The sequence below is a fragment of the Triturus cristatus genome, chromosome 12, assembly GCF_964204655.1.
Source record: "Triturus cristatus chromosome 12, aTriCri1.1, whole genome shotgun sequence".
NCBI lineage: Eukaryota > Metazoa > Chordata > Amphibia > Caudata > Salamandridae > Triturus > Triturus cristatus.
The window spans coordinates 121,181,315-121,204,014 of record NC_140595.1 but is presented as its reverse complement, the minus strand read 5'-3'; the positions used below and the strand labels follow the sequence as shown (position 1 = coordinate 121,204,014).

At 43.9% G+C, this 22,700-nt stretch overlaps 1 protein-coding gene across 1 annotated transcript in view; it reads right to left on the bottom strand.

Annotated features, from left to right (window-relative positions):
• Positions 1-22,700, bottom strand: part of LOC146772837 (cytochrome P450 2D17-like) — a 191,946-nt gene that overhangs the window by 149,258 nt on the left and 19,988 nt on the right. The window contains exon 2 of the mRNA XM_085637807.1: positions 11,051-11,213. Within this exon, the coding sequence (XP_085493933.1) occupies positions 11,051-11,213 (163 nt within the window). The remainder of the gene's footprint in view (positions 1-11,050; positions 11,214-22,700) is intronic.

The following is a 22,700-nucleotide window of genomic DNA, read 5'->3' as shown; positions in this document are numbered from 1 at the left end:
AATTAAGCACTATATATATATCAATCACACGGTAGAGTCCCTCCGCTAGAATCACGTTTAAAGAGGATAACTGCATAAACTGCATAGCCTAGAAAAACCAAGTCTTAAGAAGCTTCCGGAACAATTCTTCACTCCGGCAGCTGAGCAGTCTAATGGCCAAAAAGTTCCATAGTTTAGCGACAAGATAGCAGTGGTACCAACCTCCCTGTCTCACCCTTCATACACTGGATAATGCAGCTAATAAGGAATCAGATGACCTAAGAGTTCTAGAAGACCTATGGAATGAACAAAGGGTGAAGATTCTTGGAGCTACTTATAGATAGTAGCCTATATGTAAAACACATGGCCTTGAATCAAATTATTTTTGCCACTGGAAGTCAGTGCAGTTAATGAAGATGCATCCTAATGAGAACCCATTTTGGGAGGTTCAAAAGGAGGCGAGCAGCAGAGTGATGAACTGCCTGAAATTGACTGAAAAGACCTTGTGGGAGCAGTAAGTACAACAAATTGCAATAGTACCAGTGAGATGTAACCAGAGCCTGGACTATTGTTTTCCTTGCCGAGATAGGTAACAACCCCAGAATTTTGCTCAAGCTACACAGTATCCTGAAAACAAACGGCCAATAGAGAGTTAATCTGGTGCATGAATGATACGGTTTCATCCAGCTGCACACCCAGATTATTCACCAATGGTTTAAGTGTAGAAAGGCCGCCCAGGGAATCCAGCCACCAAGAGGAGAACCATATACTAACTTGGCCTATTGTCAAAACCTGCGTCTTGGAGCCATTAAGTTTAAGAAAATGATGGTTCATTCCCACTGCCAACTCAGACAAAACATGTCTTTAGTTTAGAAGCCTAAAATGTTGGTTATTACGATAAGATGAAAAGTTGTGTGCCATCCACATAGGAAAGTAGAGTCACCTCGTGCAATTTAACAAGTTCTTCTAGGGGGAAGATATACACCTTAAAATGTGTTGTGCTCATCTAGGAACCTTGAGGGACCCCCTGAGTCAGAGGGAAGGATTTATAGAAATAGACTTTATAGCCACCTGAAAAGAGCGGTTGGCTAAGAAAGAAGCAAACCAGCTGAAAGCTTCGCATGGGACACCAGTCTCATAAGCAAGACCTTATGTGAGGCCATCTTGAAGATGGCGCTGAGATCCAACAGGATCACAGCTGCTGAACCCCTGGCATTGAGTGTGTGCCGGATATTTTCATTAACCAACAGCAGAGCGGATTCTGTCCAAGGGCAGTTTTGAATCCAAATTGTGTGAGGTGAGAGGACAGTGTGTTGCAAGAAAGATGCAAAGTTGCAAATTGACATGCTTTTTAATATCTTGACAGACACGGTAATAAAGAGGTTGGCTTTTATTTGTCTGATTTAGTATCATCCAGGGTTTTTTTTTTAGCAAGGCAATGATAACAGCATGCTTCAAGGTACAGGAATCCCAGCTGCCCCTCAAGAGAGATTCATTAGGTTGGCTAGTGTAGGTAGCAAAATGGGAAGACATTTAGCAAGAATATATGGATGAACTGGATGCAGAAGTGATCCAAAATGAATGGCATAGCAAAGTTGTTGTAAAGGGTCCTTCTGCATAGGTGCAACATGAGTAAGATAAAATTGACAAGAGCTCAATGTCACATTGGGTTAAGCTCCTAGCTTCTACAGGAAAAGGGGAGTATGTATTTGTGACCTTCTCGTAGAAGGAGGTGGCCAGATCATTGCACTTTTCAACCGACACTGAAGTTAAGGAAGCCAAAGGATTTAAAAAAAGATTTAACAATAGTGAAAACATATTTAGTGGCGTTAGAAGATATTTAATTATTTTCAGCATCATTTTTTGCCAGTGCTGCTCAGATGACTTGAAGATAATCCTTAATGGATGATTTATATCCAAATTTTCACTGGGCATCATAGTATTTCCGCCAAAGCCATTCTAAGGCCTTACATTTTTTCTTAGGTATTGCTAGCTCTTCCGAAAACCAAAGTGCTGAATGTTTAGCCCCGACCGGTTTAATCTTAGCTAGCGGAAGCATTTTGTCCACGTATGACATAAACCATGAGGTAAAAGCCTGGTTTGCCTCTCCAGTATCTGAAAATTATGGAGAGAGACACTCACTGAGGTTATCACAGAAAGTTTCCTAATTAAGCCTATTCCATCTGTGAGTAATAAGTTCATGGCAGAGAGAACTATCAAGTGAAGTACAGGGGCTCGCAGAACAATTAAAAGCAAGACTGTCTGTCCAGATCAGAGGAACCAGTGAGCCAGTAGATAGCTGCGAGAGATTAGAATAAACAGGATCCAACATATGTCCCACAATATGTATCGGAGACTCAATATGTTGAACCAACTCAAAAGATGCCATATTGTCAAGAAAAGATTAGCAAAAGGACATAGTATGTTATCAATATGCAAATTTAAATCGCCAAGGAGAGTAAAGTTGGCTAATTTGAAAGCAAAGGGAGCAAGAATTCTTAAAACAACCAACACAAAGGTATGAGCAGGCCCGGAAGCCTATAAACTAAAGCCACAACCAAAGTAAGAGGGAGAAACAGCATCATAAAATTCCTAGGATCCAACCACCTCCTCTTGTTAGAGCCAATGCAAGGAAATAAAATAAGCACCTCCTTTCAGAATGGCAGAAGAATCTCCAGAATCGAGGTCACAATGGGGAAAAAGGAATCCTCCTCCTTAGAGCGAGATCTGGCATGAACGCTCACTGCCAGGAATGAAATAGGTGACCAGGATGAGAGACGTTGCTAATGGGTGTGATGTCGTCGTACAAAAGGAGGGGCAACTAAGAACAAACGGGAGCCCGGAAACTCTTCCCACCACTGGGGGGCTGTATCAGATTGGGAAGGAGGGCAGTCCATCATTGGTCGATGGGCCGGTGCCTAAGGGTCACCTGTGGGCTGGGTTTTGGCAACCGGTCCACAGAGCCTTACTGTCTTGCATTCCAGGCCACCGTAATTTGGAGCCAGCATTATGGGCAGGCAGGCAGGCTCTGAGGGGGTAGCTTGCAGCAGTGTTGCTAGGCCAAGATTTGTTCTGACCACTACTGACCTTTGCTTGACCCCACGTGGCTCCAGCACAGGCACCCAGAAGCAGTGTCTCATTCCCCTGCTGTGTTGCTAAAGTGAGGCAAGCTGTTGAGTGCAGCATCCTGGCTGGGGGCAGGTGATGTGGTTGCTGAGCCACCATCACCTCTGCTCCCCTGGAGCAGCACCAGCTTTGTGCTTTTGTTTACCCCTCCCCTCCCCTGCCAGGCCATCGCCCTGAGGCTATAGTTGGCTGGGGAAGTGGGAGAGTAAGTGAATCAGCCTGTTGTTGGCCTTGGTGGAGGGAGGAGGGGTATGTTTGCATAGGCCTTGCTGTGAGACACCTTACCCAGAGAGGAAAATTGAGAGGATGCAATATTAGGATCAGAGCTGACGAATGTGGAACTATCGAAATAGTGTTGAGTCCCAGCCTCGGCTCCACATCCTGCGATTCTGGGCAAATGACTTAATTGCCCAAGACCTCAAATGTAACTGGTGCTCATATAATCGCTGCCCTTGGGCCGAGTTCACACTATATAAAACTTCAATAAAAAAATAACCTCCTGTTTGTTCATGTTTTAAGAGTCTGTAAAGGCTGGAACATAATAATGAAAGAGGATTCTTTATACAATAATAAAAATGTAATATGGCTTATCTTCCTTTGTTTACTTGTAACTACCCGTCACAGATCAATAAGGCAGCTTTAGACCACATGTTAAAGTGCTTTCACCTTATTTTTACTGTTTAAACTTTAAAGTGTATAGTGATCAGAGGAGAAAGTACTAGCGTTTGGTGATTTTTTTCATTTTCGTACTGGCCAGGACATTAAAATACCAGCAATGTTGGTTAAAAAAAAAAACAGCCAGGTGGCAAACATAGCCATATCAGGAGTTATGGCCTTTGGGCCACTTTATTTCACCTCACCCACCCGGCCAAAATGTAGTGCTTCTGGTTTTCACCAATGTTTCTGGCGCTATGAGCTTTAAAATACATAATTTATCAAACATTTCTCTAAAAATGAGCCCAATGACACTAGTCAAATGCTGTTTCATGAACAAGTGCGATCTGGGAATGTGGGCCACTTTTTTGGGGGTGCCCGGCCAAATTGTAATCCCAATCCGATCCTGCTGGGAGGCTACCCCACTAGTGGAAAGTACTGGCAAACAAAAATCCCAACCAAAGTAAGTGGGCGAAACAAAATCATAAAATGATGAAAAATAGGTAGATCGCCTATTCAGAGATGGTGCATGGTACTCTTGGGAGAGAGGCACCTCCTCTTGAAATTATATTTACATATATGAACTCCCAGATTTCTGTAGGAGAATCCATGAGTTAGGCTTTGGGAGCCAAAACACACTGGGGCTTGCAGCCAAAATAATAAAGTGTGGTTCTGGCATCGTCGTGGAGCCTACAACTCATGTTACCTACGGGAAGTGTGTGAGTTGAGCAATTGAATATGACAGCTTCCCTCTGCCCGTAGTCATACCACCGCTGGGAGGGCTGTGAGGCAGACTTCTGAAGAAAGGAGAAAGCAAGGTAAAAAGAATATATATATATATGATCAAGGGCTCTGGTAGGCCGAAACGCGTCATGGCGGTGGTGCAGTTTTGGACTGAATAAAGAAAACCAGCACTTACTATTGGGTCCGTGTTCGCCTCTTGTACGTCAATGGTGTGCAAATTGTGAGGCGATTCCTTGTGGCATATATATATATATATATATATATATATATATATATATACATACACGCACAAAAGATTCTGAAGAGAGATGCGCACGCCAAAATATGCATTCACAATATCTTCTTTATTAACTTGTAAACATACCAGTGCAGCAAAGTGTAGAATGATGTTCCAAGTTAATTCAGAAGATATCGTGACTGCATATTTTGCAGCGCGTGTCTCCCCTCAGTATTTTAGAGAGTGGTGTTTTGGGTTGTAAAAGGCTCCTCAAGGCATGAATGATTTTGATGTGAGAGGTATATATATATATATATATATATATATCGCTGCTCCGTGGTCTTTGCCTGCTGCTGCACTTGTGAGCGGGTGCCCGGTCCAGCGGTGGCAAACCGCTAAATATTAAGCTCCTTACTGTCAAGTAATTCAGACCAGCACTCGCGTTGGGTATAAACTTGTTACGGTTTATTTACGAGACAACTAATCACAAAAGCGTTTCGGCGTCAGCCTTCGTCAGTGTCGACGATCGCCGTTGCCGTGACAGCTTAAATACAAATCAATTTCACGTAATGGACGAAGGACTGCTGCTCAACTTTGAGCGCCATCTTGTAATATGTTAATATTCACATAAATTACATCAAACTCATAATGCAGCCAATAGTAATAGTCTGGTACAACTAAATCAAGTGCGAATCTACCACTAACACATTTACAGGTGGCGAATATTCGCGTGTGCATTCAATTATTTTTGTGCAACATGATTCGTCCTATATAGGATCGCACTAGTTTCCACAGCTACCCGTTCTCCAGCCTGACATAACAATTGGTCAAACTAGTTCATGATATGGGACCACAGTTGATAATTAATTACCTTATAGGTCATGAGTGATCGCGCCTGGATTCAATTCATTATTCACAACATAATTTTGATCCTCCATGGAATTGCGCTATCTGGAATCATTATGCCCTGGATGGGCAAACTCACAAACTCCAATTTAATGTGTAATATATACATATGATCATCTCGTGTCAACATACTGCCCTGTATGGGCATTCTATAGTGGTTCCCATCTACGTCATGTATTGAAAATTATAGCCACATCTATTACCGTCCAAAATTGCATGCACAAATATACAGAGTAGGTTACTACTTTCTATGTCTCTCACAAATGGACTGCTAATTCTTCCCCGCTGTTAAGACCACCTGGATGTTTCGTTTGTAGGTCTATAATATAGCGGGATTCCAGTCTCCTCAGACTCCTCTCTCTGTCACCTCCCCTGATGTTCTTTGGGACATGGTCCAGACAGAAAAATTGCAAAAGTGATCTATTGCTATTGTGAATCTTTGCAAAATGTCGTGCAACCGGATAGTTGGTGTCAACACTAGTTATTGCCCTTTGGTGTTCTAAGATTCTCATTTTCACCGGATTTATTGTGCTCCCGATATATCTCAGGCTACATGGACATGTCAGACAGTAGACCACATATGGGGTGCTGCATGTCATGAATTTATTTATCTTGCGCTGTCTGAATTCATTTGCAACTGCGTAAGTTATGACTCTTTTGCTTGTGGCACAAGCTCTACATTTGCCACAAGGAAAGGAGCCATGTAGTCGCTGTAAGCCTGTGTCGGGTTTCTTAGTTTCCAAATGGCTCTCTACTAGCTCATCTTTCAGGGATCTAGCTCTACTGAAACTGATACTTGGTTTCATTGGTAGATCTCTGCCAATGATCGTGTCTGATCTTAAGATTTTCCAGTTACTCTGTAAAATGCGCCTAACATCCGGTGCCGCATTCGAGTAGCTGGTGATCATACGAAACCTGTTCTCAACATCTGTAGTGTTCGTTCGTACCTTCTCCTGAAACAAGAGCTCGGACCTGGTTTTCTGGGCTACCTTACTTTCAGCTCTTCTCAGAATATCCGTAGGATACCCTCTCGCTCTAAAGCGTTTAAGGCTTTCTGATGCCGCCATCTTATAGTCCTCATCCCGAGAGCTGTTACGTTTGATTCGAAGTAATTCCCCATAGGGGATACTTCGAATCAAACTCGCGGGGTGACTGCTCTTTCTGTGTAGTATAGAATTCCCTGCGGTTTCCTTTCTATAGAGTGCAGTGTGTAATGTGCTACCCTCCACAAATACTCGCAGGTCTAGAAATGACACTTCCTTGGTACTTATTTCCCCAGTGAATCTAAGATTTAATTCATTAGTGTTTAATGAGGAAACGTACTTCTCTGCTGACTCTCTTGACCCTCTCCAAATAATGAAGAGGTCGTCTATGTACCTTCTCCAGCAGATTACATTATCAACTCCCTCTTCACTGGTCTCTGCCCAGGCCACCTGCTTCTCCCACCAGCCCACGAATAAATTCGCGTAGCTGGGGGCGAAGCAGGTGCCCATCGCAGTCCCTTGTATCTGTCTGTACCTCTGTTCCTGAAATAAAAAGATATTATTATTCAGACAGAATAGTATGAACTCAATGATCATTTCATTATGATCCAAAAATTTGAGTGACCGTCCTTTCAAAAAGTATTCCACCGCTGTTACTCCATCCGTATGTCTTATGCTTGTATATAAGCTGGATATGTCCAAAGTTATCAAAACAAAGTCTGATTCCCAAATGATCCCCTGAATCTGGCTTAAAAAGTCTTTAGTGTCACGGGTGTATGATGTGAGCTGCGACACTAGTGGGGCCAAAAAATAGTCCACATATCTTGATAGGTTCTCTGTCAGGGACCCTAGCGATGAGACTATTGGTCTACCTGGGGGGTTCCCATTATCTTTGTGTATCTTTGGGAGGTGGTAAAAGGTCGGGATCCGTGGATACTTGTTCGATAAAAAGTTGAATTCATCTGTCGACAATATGCCTTTATCGTGCCATTTGTTGATCATTTGTTCAAATTCCTCTATACTGTTCAGGTAGTCTTTCTCACTGACCGGTACATAACTCTCACGATCATTCAATTGTCTCATGGCCTCTTTACAGTAATTTTCTTTTGTCTGTAAAACGATGTTACCTCCTTTGTCCGAAGGTTTCACTATTATTGCGTTGTCATCTTTCAAATCTCGAATTGCCTTTTTTTGGTTGTATGTCAAGTTCCATCTCATCTTTTTATGCTTTTGTGTTCTCAATAAAAGGAGGTCTTTGTTGACACTCTCCGCAAACACATCTATTGCATCCAGAGGCATCTGAGGGTAAAATTTAGAGTTTGGTTTAAATGGGCGCTTCGCTCTTATTTGCATGATGTCCATCTCCTCTACTCTGTCCCGATAGCCTCTGTGTCTCAACTCCTGGGTATTAAATTCCTCTCCAAGTTCTTCTAGGGTAGCCATGGTTTCGCGGTCTCTGATCGTCAATTGACCAATGTTTTCTTCCCCACTACTTTCTTCCATGGGGATTCTCATCGGATCTTTCATCTTGAAAAATTTATATAATTTTATTCTTCGTATGTATTTAAACATATCGATCCGTGTTTGGGTGTATTCAAAGTTTTCAGTTGGGCAGAACGTCAAACCCATCCTTAAGACCGATTCTTCTGTCTTAGTTAGTTTTTTACTGGTCAAATTGACAATCGTTAGATTCTCTCTCAACGCTTCGTATTCCTGCCCCGCCTGGTCCCGGTATTGGTTCTGACGTTTTCTGCCGCCCCTCCTTTTGATTCTCTTACTTTGGTTTCCGGGGGTCTCCCTTTTCCCCCTCTCAGCCAAGTTTGTCGAATTAAATTGAATTCCTCGTGAAAAGGGGGGGTCTGGACTACGGCTCTTTGGTTTGCGCTTCCACCTTCCTCCTCGGATTGTTCGGCGCTTGTTACTTCTGATTCCGAGGTAAATTCAGGTTCAGTAGTTGGTTTTCTTGTTGTGGATCTTAAATCACGTCAGGGGCATCATACTTTCTAGAAAAGGTTAATATTCTGCCTTGTGCGTAATCTCTGGCATCCCTTTCAAATTTCTGTTGTTTCCTTTCTTGGATCTTCTTTTCGTAGGTCAGTAGTCGTTTCTTGATGTTATCTTTCTCCTCCTGATGTTTGCTGGTATCCGTTGTCTCCAAAATCAATTTTTCAAGTTCTTCAATCTCCTTGATCGCTTTCTCTCTGTCACGCCATGCAAAGCGCACCAGGATTTTTAACATTCCTTGCGATGAATTGGCCGTGAATGCTGCCCATTCATCTAGGAGTTCTGGGTCTGGATTTTCGTACGCCGGGACCGTGTAGATTCTCAGGCCCCTCGGTACCCTTTCGACGTCAATATAACTTTGTAGGGAAGTGGCCTCCCACCACTTCCTGATCTCCCGTTCATGAAGCCTTTCCAGACGTTGATATTTGCTTTTCAAACTCAATGGCTCTGTGTGAGTGGTACCCTCACTCTGTTGAACCGGGCATGCTTTAAATATGCTTGCTGCCACGTCACGGCGCGCCGTTTCACTAAACATTGAAATTTCTCTCTTGCTCGTATCCCAACTCGCTCTGCTGCGCTGGACAAGTGAAAACCGCCGTTCACTTACCCCACCGAGTACTTCTTATACAGTTGGATTCATCCGAAGCTCGGGGGCTCTTCCGCGGTTGTTGCAGTGGTGCGGCAGCCTTTAATATGTCGCTGCTCCGTGGTCTTTGCCTGCTGCTGCACTCGTGAGCGGGTGCCCGGTCCAGCGGTGGCAAACCGCTAAATCGTCGACACTGACGAAGGCTGACGCCGAAACGCGTTTGTGATTAGTTGTCTCGTAAATAAACCGTAACAAGTTTATACCCAACGCGAGTGCTGGTCTGAATTACTTGACAGTAAGGAGCTTAATATATATATATATATATATATATGTTGACCAGATTTTGAAAATCAAAAACCGGGACATTTTACAGAAATGGGAGTAGGACAACAATTTCACAATTAACCGAGAAGCACATTATGACTTAAAAGACAGCGCTCACCAGCCTAGAAAACACAGCCACCGAGACAGTAAGGGAAATCATTTATATAAAACGTTTACACCTAATATCATAAGTACAAATTAAACTGATTTCTGGAATGGCTGGTATCTAACCCCGCACTAGAACACATAAAAGCTTGTTAAGTCGCGATTGCAAAGCCAGGACAAATGCTGCATTTAGTAACTTCTGCTGGGACAGAAGATCAAAACCTGGGACTTATATATAGTGAGGAGTACATTATATACTTAGTCAGGGCGACAGAGTAAAATTCTCCGCTGCTAGCCGGAGTACCTATACTCGTCATTTAGAGATGTTCGCCCGCCCGCCGAACATCTCTAGTTATTGGCAGGAACCAATGTCACAGAAGTTCCTGTCAGTGGGCCTCATTGCGATGTTGGTCGAATGGCAAATGACAGGCTGTCGTTTGCGGCCTGACTGACCGATATCCAGCATGACATTCCGACCGCTGCATTATGATGTGGTCGGTCGGGGCATTGGTCAGATTGTATTCACTACAACAGGGGCGGAGCCTGTGGAGGCACCGCCGTACAGATTGCGAAGGCCCATTCTGCATGCCTTTTCATAGCGGTCTGACTACCATGAAAAGGCACCTGCAATGGGACTTTGGGGGCACCCATGGGCCTCTCCTATGGGGCCCTCCCTAAACATCCATGCTCCTTGTGACAGGCACCACATGGGGCCTGTCACACGGTGCATGGATGTTTAAGAACATCCCTTTCTCCATTGTGGCTTGTATTGCGTCCCATTTCGGGCGGCAGCACAAGCTGCAATGGAAAAAGTTAAGATTCACACACGGTGGTCACATCATAATTTGGTAGGGGGGACCTCCGCCTACTTGTCTGTAGGTCCCAATCTCACTACGATGTTAACCGGACACTCACTTGACCGACATTGTAATGAAGCCCAATGTGTTAAAAGTTCGACTAACAGTTCCTTCAAACTTTTAACGCGTTCCTGCTTGTTTAAAAACAAAATACCAACAGATTAGTGATTGGAGTTAAGTACTTTCAGGGTACTTTGATCCATCACTCTCGGCACAACCCTGTGTTTCTGGCTAAGACTACAGGGGCGTAGGTAATCTTAGTAAAGGTATTTGACCAAAACATCATCATACAGGGAGTGATGGAAGCAAAAGTATATGCACCTAAGTATTGTGAGGTCTTGAAAAACCAAAGAGAGCCATGGAGATCCAACTAGGAGATATGTTATTTTATTTAAACTATTGAGATCGACACAAAGGAAAAGACAGTGGATGCTTGTAGTATACATGTTTAGTAGGTGTAAGTATACTGCTTCAATTACTCACACCTTTGACGCTGCTATACCGCCGGAGTGAGCCAGATGAGTTACCTCTGACCCTGAGCTTGATTTGAGAATTCACAACGTACCTTGACCACGAAGATACCAGTCAATAGCTGGAATTGCTGGACGGTCTGCGAACTCCACAGCTAATTGCACTAAGGATTCCTTGACCACTTGGTGGCCATTGAGAATCACCATTGGGGTGCGACCGATGAAGATGGTACGCATGTCACCATATTTTCTGTGAATCTGAAAAGAGAGATAACCAAACAAAAATCTATCAAGTTTTAGTACAAAAAAATAAATCATGAAGAAATAATAGGCATGTCTGCAATGTACACTAATGCAGGAATTATTCTGTGATAACAATTGCGCACTTCACTGGCCCTTCTTTGATATGCATAAAATGGAGGAGAGCCAATATTCCTGGAATAAAACTTTATTTATTTATTTATACAGTATTTTCTATAGCATGAACCAGACCCAGAGTTGGGTGTCAAAGCACTTAACATTTCAAACCACTTGGATATCAGCAGATATACAATTCTTTCACGTCTGTACAATTCTTTCACGTCAAGAACATGTCTATGTGTCCCGCTAAACATTGGCATATAATTAACCATATATAAAAATATAATGAGTAAAAATATAAGATATTAGAGTAGATTCAAAATTGCCTTGTTGTACTTCCTTTTAGGAGAGGAGGCTAGCCATTCGAGGTAAGTTAATGACAGTATCTTGATTCTGGAGGTGAACAGTTTCTTTGTTCTGTGTCTAGTAGGGTCGTATTCCTGCTCACAATAGATAATTTGAACATCTGATAGTATTGCATCTTTTACAGCACATTTCCATATTGGTCGTTATGGGAGAAATTTACCCATCAGAAAGGACTTAGTCTCCTTTTTGAATCGTGGCGCATGGGTTATTCTTCTGATATTCTGTGGGAGCGAATTCCAAATCCTTGGTGCTGCTCCCGACAATGCTCTATCGTAGGTTTTTTTCTTACGGAAGAATGCTGGTTTCAGTAGAAAATCCTTAGATCCCCTCGAGGTTCTGGTGCCGCCGGATAGAGTAATTTTATGGGCTAGGTAATGTGGAGTTTTGTGGTGAATTGCCTACTGAGTGATACAAGCAATTTTTAGCTCTATTCTTGCTTTGCATGGTAGCCAGTTAAGCGCTTTCAGATGAGGAGTGATGTGGTCGTATTTTCTTGTTCCGTTATAGTTAGACCTGGTACCATTGGCGTGAGTCTCCCTTCCATTTTTTCTGATTGCCTCCTCTGTTTTTGATATGTTTTGCTGGTTTTGATGCTTTGGGCACTGTGCCACTGCTATTCAGTGCCACAGTGCAAGTGCTCCCTATGTTAAAGTGATGTATTGATTAGTGACTCCATGATTGGGTTATTTGATTTACTAGTCAGACACTAGTAAGGTGCACCATGTGTGCCCAGGGCTTGTAAATCAAATGCTCCTGGTGGGCTTGCAGCACTGGTTGTGCCACCCACAGAAGCAGCTTGTAAAGTGTGTCTCAGGTCTGCCATTGCAGAGCCTATGTGCAGTCTGGTATTGCCATGCTGACTGACCAAGTGCACCCACTTGCCAGTCCCTAAACCTTCCCTTTTCTTCATATCAGACACCCCTATGGTAGTCCCAAGGGCAGGGTGCATTGTAAGTATAAGGTAGGACATGCCCTGGTGTGTGTGGCATGTCCTAATAGTGAATTATAGCCATTTTCGTTTTTCACTATTGCAAGGCTACCTGTTCCCCATAGGCCAGAATGGGCAGTTTGATTATTACATCTTATAATCCTAACTGACTCAGGGACTTAGGTAGAAATTCGAGTTTAGTATGCCTGAACTCAGAATGATAAAATACATCTTTTAGTGAAGTTGGTTTTAACATTCTGTGTTTGAAAATACCACTTTTAGAAAGTAGGTATTTTCTTGCTTAACTGTCCAAGCCTGCCTCTGCTAGGTTGTGTATTGTGTGTCTGGTTCTGTGAGTGACAGGGGCTGGGGGATTCCAGGAGAGAGGGTGAGACAGCACAGGGCTGAAAAGGAAGATCTGCATATAGATGGGTGGGAGGAGTTGCACTTGGGACCTGAATAGGGCTGTGCCTTCCCTCCACAATGCTGGCTCCAAATACTGTTATGCGTCTGATGTCCCTGCCCTGCACTGTGAAAGAAAAGGAGGAGTCTTGTCAACAAAGTGCTCCAGGACTGACCAGAACTGGTTTGGACTAGGCAAAGGCCTCTCTGCCTTCAGAGAACAAAGAGAAAAGTAGTATAAATATGGGGACCCAGAACCCAAGACTTTAGATCACTTCTAGAACAACAAGAAACCTCTGCCAAGGAGAAGAACTAAAGGAAGCTGTAGGAGTGGAATGCCCCTCTGCCAGTGTGCTGGGTTGGCCTACAGTGGTGTCTTCAGTGCCAAGGAGAGGAGAAGGGACTTTTGTGTGTACTTCATGATCTTGCAGAATATTTCTCCAAGGGCTTGAACTTGTGCTTGCCTCCTGCTGAAGTATCAGGGACAACAGACTTCACCACCAGCTCCCCTCTGAATTTCCTTGCTGGGAATTCTATCTGCAGAAGCCTGCGTGTCGCTGCGAGCTGGAAGCGCGACGCAACACCGGAGAAGCGTGTCGCAACCATGAGGGTCGCCGTCGCATCATCGGAGAAGCGTGTCGCAGGGCCTGTAGCGGCTCCAAAGTACAGAGTTGCCGCAAGGCTGCCAAGGCGTGCCCGCATCGTCTCAACATCGTCGCATGAAAGGCGCCATCATATCGCATCGCACCAGATTGCCGCATCGAGGCGCCATCTTGTCGCATCGCAACCGGGCTGCAGCACGAGAATCTACGCATCACCTCCTCTCCAGTAAGGATCAAGACGCATCCCCTACTCTGCGCAAGCATTGAGGCGCGACGCATCGTCTCTCCCGAAGCAAAGAACCGACGCATCTCCAACGCTGCGAGCCTTTTGTTTATTTTGAATTACGCATCCAGGTACTTTTGTGAGAACTGCGTCGCATTTACCAGCAACTTGAACTAAGTTACTTCTACCATCTTTAAGTCAATTTTGAGTACAGCATTGTGGATTTTTGTTGTTTGTGGTCTTGTGTTGTCTATATAAAGAATACTTATTTTTATAAAACCTGTGTGGTGTCCATCTGTAGTGTTTTCACTGTATTACTGTATGTGTTCACAAATGGTTAACACACTGCCTCTGAGATAAGCTTGTCTGCTCGTGCCAAGCTACCAAGGGGGTGAGCAGGGGTTATCCAGTAGTGTAATCCCCTTTCCCTGACTTAGAAGCAAGGGTCCCTATTTGGTCAAAGGTACCTACATCTGCCAACTAGAGACCCCCAGTTCTAACAGTGATAAGTCTAGTTGCTGCATTGAGACAAGCTTTTACGGGTGCTGTTGAGATCTTAGGGAGTCCTGATAGGGTTGTGCATCCATATTCAATTCTTGATATGACCAGTGCCTGGACTGCCCCTTTCAAATCACCTTGATCGATGACTGGCTTCAGTTTTCTGAGGTAATTCAGATGAAAACAAGCGTTTTTTGCCATCGTGTTGATGTGTGTTCGTATATTTAGATCTTTATCCAGTGTGATACCAAAGGGATTTGGTTGAGTCCACTATAGTCGGGGTACCGTTTAGAACTGTGATCATCTTGGTTCATTCTTTAATCTTGGCTGAACTTTTCGGTGGGGAGCTCAGAAGGAGAATTTTTTTTTTTTTTTAGTTGAGCTTAAGTTGATTGTCCGCTAGCCAATCAACAGTTTTCTGGAGTGCATGGTTCATAGTGTTGATCTCTTCCGGAGATGATATCTTCATATACAGCTGTGTGTCGTCAGCATACATGTGAAACTAAATGTTCGCCTTATGCAGTACTTTAGTTAGTGGTTCGATGTAAAGGCTAAATAGTGAAGGGGATAGATGTGATCCTTGAGGAACCCCAATTTGAATCGGAGATGGTGGGGATAGCTTGTTGTCTACCAGGAATCTTTGGGATCTGTTCTCTAGGAAGGAGTAGAACCATTTCAATACAGTTCTCGATAAGCCCACCCTATTTTCCAGGCGATCTAATAGTTTGGGATGGTTTACTGTGTCAAATGCAGATGATAGATCTAGAAGGATCAGGAGTCATGTTTCATTGCAGTCGAGGGCTAGCAAAGCATCATCTACTATGTGTAGAATTGCGGTTTCCGTACTGTGATTTGGTCTGAACCGTGATTGGCAGTCATTAAGTTGATCAAATTCAGTAATGTGTTGACTTAATTGATTGTACGCACATTTTTCTAGTACTTTGGTTTGTTAAGACGCTAGTTTATTCACAAGTCTTTGCATTAGGTCTTCAACACATTGCACTACATCACAGGCCAAACAAAAGCCCAGTGGCTGACCATTAATATACTAGATCTTCAGTGAAGTCTACGTTTCATTTTGAGCGCAAATATTTGGATATGGCCAGCAGCAATCTTATGCACAGGAAGAAGAGACACGTATGGTCTGTGCGAACTGAGGCCACATACAGTTATTTAGTATTTCTGTATTCTTTCAATTATTTTTTATTTTATAATGATGCAGATCTGTCACATAATTGCACAGGGTGGTTAATCCATATATAGCTCACCTTAGACCACAGTAAAGCATACTCTCCCAGACCTAATTAACAGTTATGCACACGAAAAATGCATATCTAATTAATTATTTTCCGGGTCTACCCAGGATTGATAGAGCGTAATTCACAGGCATGCACTGGTTACCGGCAGCCACAGTCAATCGTCCCATGGGAAATCGTCCCATGGTCAATAATTGTGTATGCTGGGACACAATCAAAGATACCAGACAAAACGAGAAAAATGAATGTGGCCAATCACATATCAGTAGGCTATGGCCTAAGTATCATGGAGAATTTGCAGTCTTTGACATTGCTTGGTAGGGCCCATGTGGAATGACAGAGGAGCAGAGACACTTGCTACCTAGAATCAATCCTGAATTATTATTTTTTTCAGAATTTTTCAGAGTGCTTTACATAGCACCAGTTGCGTTACATGAGGACACATTCATTTTTGTTAGGCACGGGGAGATTAAGTGATTTGCCCAGAATCACGGGTTGTTCAGCGTCATTGCCAAGACTCAAATCCAGTTCCCCAGATTTTAGGTCAACCGCCCTAGTTGTTAGGCCAACTCCTACAGAAGTGCCCTAAGGTATGCCGTAATCACAGGCCTCAAGTATAAATGCTCTACAGTGTTTGCCCAGAAGCAACATAGGAGGAACCCATGGCAGGTATTGGTTACTATCAGTCAGGGTAAATAGTCTCTAGGGTCTGCTTAATAGCGAAGAGAGGAGCAGTCCAAGGACAGGCATTGTTTATAGGTCTTCAGGCTAAATACTATACAGTAACAGAGGAGCAGGCAAAGTCCATGTATGGGTGAATGGCAGCCAGAACAAGAACTCTATATGGTACATCCAGGGGCAACAAAGTGGCAAAACCTGGGCTATGTGGTTTATAGGCAGCTGTTAAAAATGCCTCAGCAGTGAAAGAAGGACTCACTGGCATGTGATTGATACAGGCAGCCTCGTTCAGTGCCCTTTCGGGTCAACCTGGGTGCGAAATAGTAGCATCTCTTAGGTATGTAATGGTTACCACTATAGGGATAAGTGCTCAGTGAGCATTAGTGATTGTGGCATTACACTAATAACAAAGTGAGCGCTTGACACACACTGGACTATGAAAAATTGGCACTAGGCTACTGCTGTGGCGGACTAAAATGAGAATTTGAAATTATTTGAAGAGGTAAGGTAAGGATAGGTGTGTCATGAATGTCAAAGTGCAATGGTCAGGCCATAGCCCCCTCCAGCACCTTGACGTCCAACATGGATACGACGGGCGGAGATGACAAGATGGGTGGACGCTGGAGGCTAGGGCTTGTGGGATGTTGTTCACTCTCCACCACCCATCCAAATGGTGAGACGGGGAAGCAGCAGGCAGAAAGAACTCCACATCACTTGGACTTTGTTCTGAGAACATCTTTGGAATTTAGCTTGGGTGAACAATGTATCAGTCTCCGTAAGAGACGACCCTGTGAATGATAAGTGTTGTTTGAAGGAAGAGGTGCGGCTGTAGGGAGCCGATGAAGCAACTGTAACACCGGGGTGATGTACTCCCATGAGCAAAGGGATAACAGCTGTTAGTGTGAGGTGTCCCTTAAGTTCACAATTTTTAAATAAACTTGCACATACACACCAGAGGCTGTAGAATTTCCAAGGTACTTCAGCAGCCACATCTTGCTCAGATATAGATCAATGGTAAATTTTTCATGAGATCAGACCCTGCTAAAGAGCATGTATCACATCCCACAAGTCGTTGATGGTGCATGACTAGTGGTGCCTTTGGGTTCAAGTACTACTTTTGGGATTGATTAGTTGCAGATGTTTTTGTAAGTATATATTTTTAATTAGCATTTTTTCTGACAGTCTATGTTTTGAATACTTATTTTGGGAGTCTGACTATCCTTGGTCTTTATTTTCACATGGGACTTTGAGTAGCATAACCTACAAGAAAGAATGACCAATATGCAGATCTGAGACAATTCACCAAAACGTTAAACATGACATCACTCAAGATGCGTGACATATTTGGCTACCATCTCTTTGCAATCTTGTACCAGATGTCCTTAATTTATGCCAGAGGATTTGCAAAACTATAAATACCGGCATGCTAAGGATTACGGACTAAACAACCAAAAATAGTATTTTTTCAGTCTGCAATTTTAATGTAGTGTAATCCAAGTTCACAAAAGGCTATGAGAGCATTTAACAGCAGACGTAACAAGGAATGATTTACTTTAAAATAACAGAAGCACTCAAATTAGGAAGACTGTCCAGAAAAACAGAAACACACTGTGAAAGAAACACGACTATACCAATCAGTTAAGGGGTGGCTAAAAACAGAGTGCAACCATAGTGCAATATAAATTATAGAGGACAATAACTTCTCCTTTTCTTCCCCCCTTTTTTAAACATGTACATGAAGAAAATTGTCTGTATAAATAATAAAAAATATTTTTGATACCTATTACCAGAGGTGTATGTATATTATATATACTGTTTAGGTCCACGATTATTTTCAACTTTCCTAATTTGTTTTTTTCACACGTGGCTAAAAACATATACATAGTACATAAATAATGAGCAACGAAATGTAAGTGCCATAATTAACAAGCATTTTCAATGCAATAGGTCTCGCATTATTAAAGTTTGAGGTGTTGGCATTGCTAATAATAATGCAACACCAATAGCAGCTCAAAGATTCAGTAATGTGAGACCTATTGTTTTTTTATGTTTTTTTTATATAGCACGAACTTGACTGAAAGGTGTGTATTTATGTTGCATTGAGTAGAGTGTAATTATGTGATATGTTGTTATGTGGCACAGAGTGGTATTGTGTGGAGTGTATTTATCTTACATCAAGTAGAGAGTAATTATGTGACGTGCAATTATGTAGTACTGAGTGGTATGTCGAGTGTATTTATGTTATAGTGAATACAGTGTAATTATGTGATGTGTAATCACACAACCACACATACAACCACACATACAACCACACACAACCACACACACAACCACCCATACAACCACACACACAACCACACACACACACACACAACCACACAATCACACACACAACCACACACACACAACACCACACACACTCAACCACACACACACACACTCAACCACACACACACACACTCAACCACACACACACACTCAACCACACACACAACCACACACACAAAACCACACACAAAACCACACACACAACCACACACACACACAACCACACCCACACACACAACCACACACACAACCACACACACGCAACCACACACCCACACATACAACCACACACACACACAGCCACACACACACCCACAACCACACACACACAACCACACACAACCACACAAACACACACACAACCACACACACACAACCACACACCCACACACACAAACACAACACACACAAACACAACACACACACACAACTACTCAAAGAATTACATGGTTCTGCACTGCTATCAAAAGGCTATTTTAATGAACCGTTCATAGTAAAATATTAACAGACATTTATCTCTCAAAATGTTCCGACCTTTAGACTGGAGAGGCCTTGCCTTTGGAAAACAGAAGTACTAAGTACTGCATATGCCTCGAAGGCACAATGTGCCCTGGACAAATGCCATGTGTTTTCATTAACATAAATACGGTTACTAGGCCAATTCTGAGCAGCTTCATCGGAAGGGCTTGCATATTGTTTTCATTGCATCTATCGCGCGCCGTGAGTCACTGTCTGGCACGGCTCCACTTACACAGGGTATTCCACGCACGAACACCTGACCCAGTTGTCAGAGTAGGTGAAAGGAAACTCAGCAATAATGAAAATGAAAAACAGCGCCAAACACTATGAATACGTCTGCCCGAGCTCTGTAAAAGTCCCTGACTCCGACACAGTGTGAAATGAGCTGTCAAAATAGCAAAAGCACGACGGTGGAGTTCCCGCTATGGCGGCGCGGCCACGGTGCGCACAGAGGAAAACCGGAGGCGCTTCTAGGTGAGCATTTATGCATTTACTGAGCACTCTTGCAGGCAGATTAAACTGTGCATGTGTGGTCGGTACAGTAAGGGCCACACACGTCAGGGTTCAACGTCATCAAGTAAGGCAGTTCTAGACTAGAGGGCTTGTGGTAGGCACCTGGAGGGCTCATTTATAGAACTGCGAATTTGGGTTTAATGCGCACGTGAAGGTGTAAACCTGAAAGAAATAACCCCGATATAGATGACGCAATCGGCACCAGTACTTAATGTAGTGCACACGGTTACTTGTAGTTTGTCGGTGTCAGAGTGCTTTACCGTTTGAAACCCTGAGTGCAGACAATTATACAGCCCGCACTGTACATAATTTAGCAGATAGCCCCACACATGGGAAGAAAGAAATGATGCACGACGCCGGCGTGCACCCTGACGTAAATTTCCAAAGATGCCGCCATCTTCCACTCTAAACTAACAACCGAACACCAGCAGAAACCTGAACCATCTAGGTGACCTTCAACTCAACTATAAGATCAGGAAGAGGGAGGGGAGCCGAGACCGTCTCCTGCGTATGCTCAAACTTCAACTCCCCCGACACGATTTTGCTCAAACCTTTCCCCAACAGACTATATATACAGTTACACATAACAGTTAACGCGCATAAAAATGAAAAAGAAGTGCATAGACAGCCAGATTGTTAAAATTAACAAGGAAGACGTTGAGATATTAACAAAAATATATATATTGCAACACAGAACCTAATCCAACCCTTTGTGCTCGCTCCAAACACTCAGCGCATCAACTAACAAAAACCGAGTCCACCACGTGGAAATAGCTGCCACACCATCAGCCTTTCTACCCTGAGTGCAGAGCATGTCACATATTCAAGAGATACCAATAAGTAACTATTTGTATTGTAACCATTCTATAACAACTGGTGCGTGCGGCACGCCTGACTCTGGGCACGATCATAGCTCCTCCCACGGCCTATTGGTGTCTATAATGCGCTTGGTGCGCGTAATAGACACCAATAGGCCATGGGAGGAGATATGTGCGTGCCTCGGGCCAATTGCGTGCAGTCTTTAAGACTAAGACACACACAAGGGCCAATGAAAGAGCTGAAAAGAAAATGCACACACAAGCGTGTGCGATTCCAGGGTCCATTTTTGAACCCCGGACAAAAGGACTCTCGCCTGCGCGAGCACTGCTACGCAGTGCAACGCAGGTCGCGAGACCTAAAACGTATATTGGGTTTAAGCTGGGAGACCATAGAGACAGCACGGTGCCTAGCAAGGATTAGAATTGCCAGGGTTGATGCAACTTAGAGGTACGAAGAAAAGGTTTGATATTGATAAATATAAGGGAAAAAAACTTAGCAGGCAATACAGTCAGGGAGGCCATTGCTGTAGCATGATAGCCCACTGTTAAGCTCTATACCGGTTGTTATAGGTCCTGAACCCAAGTCATAGATACGAGCCACAGGTGAAGGCCTATAATGAGGCAGAGGGCCTTTAATGAGAGATGAAGCATGAGGCAGATGGGCCTTTTTTAAATAAGAGCAAACACAACAGTTGATGGACAGAATGCAGAACAATGTCATACATTCACCCCAGTACAGAAATCTGGACCTAAATCCATCGTTTTTTTGCTCACCATGCCATTTCAGTTTGAACCCAGCCATTTGCAAATCAGTCTTCCTGCCGGTGGTAGTTCTTCGGATACGCGGGATGGTGGCTAGTGAGAGGTCGGCGGAGCGTAGCTGGCGGTTGGGGATGTAGAAGGAGAGACGTCTGTTGAGGTAGGCAGGGCCGGTCTTGTGGAGTGCCTTGTGTGCGTGGATGAGGAGCTTGAAGGATATCCTCTTGTTGACGGGGAGCCAGTGCAGGTTTCTCAGGTGGGGTGTGATGTGGCTGTGGCGTGGTACGTCAAGGATCATTCGTGCCGAGGCGTTTTGGATGCGTGCCATAGAACAAACAGTTCTATGGCACAAAAGCTTATGATTGAAATCTGTTGCAATCAAATGTTTCCTATAAAGCGCTCTGCTGCTCCTTGGAGTCAGATCCGCACTATAGAGAATCACCAAGATTAAAGCAAAACCAAAGGGGATGATGGACGGAGTCTTGAACATTGCAAACACTCACCCCCAGTCAACTGATCTGGGTTTAATCCATCATCTTTCTTTAGCTCACTCCGCCACCCCAGTTCAGACATGGCCATATGCAAATCAGTCTGATCCTGTGCCTCATGGGAACAGTCCAGTCCGAACTGCCAAGCGATTTTTTTCCTGGACCTGAAATAAACATTCTGGGACCGGTTTCTGGCTAATCAGCTGTCATCAGCCTGGCTAGCTTGAATCCATTGGCAAAGTGAGCAAGGGACCCACGTCTGGGCATACCCTGCCAACTTAGGGCGAACAAAGCAAAACCAATGGGGATGATGGACGGAGTGTTGAACATTGCAAGCACTCACACCCAGTCAACTGATCGGGGTTTAATCCATCATCTTTCTTTAGCTCACGCCGCCACCCCAGTTCAGACATGGCCATATGCAAATCAGTCTGACCCTGTGCCTCATGGGAACAGTCCAGCCCGAACTGCCAAGCCAGGTCCTCCCTGGACTGGAACCAAGCATCCTAGCACCGGTTTCGGGGTTTCACCCTTCTTCAGCCAGGATAGCTTGATTCCAGTGGCATTGAGAGCACGGGACTCACGTCTGAGCATACCTGTCCCACTCGGGGTGACAAATGCAAAAACAACAGTTGATGGACAGAATGCAGAACAATATCATACATTCACCCCAGTACAGAGATCTGGGCCTAAATCCATCGTTTTATGCTCACCATGCCATTCCAGTTTGAACCCAGCCATATGCAAATCAGTCTTGACCCTGTGCCTCATGGGAACAGTCCAGCCCGAACTGCCAAGCCAGGTCCTCCCTTGACTGGAACCAAGCATACTAGGACCAGTCAAGCTATCCTGGCTGAAGAGGGGTGAAACCCCGAAACCGGTCCTAGGATGCTTGATTCCGGTCCAAGGAAGACATGGCTTGGCAGTTCGGGCTGGACTGTTCCCATGAGGCACAGGGTCAAGACTGATTCGCATATGGCCATGTCTGAACTGGGGTGGTGTGGTGA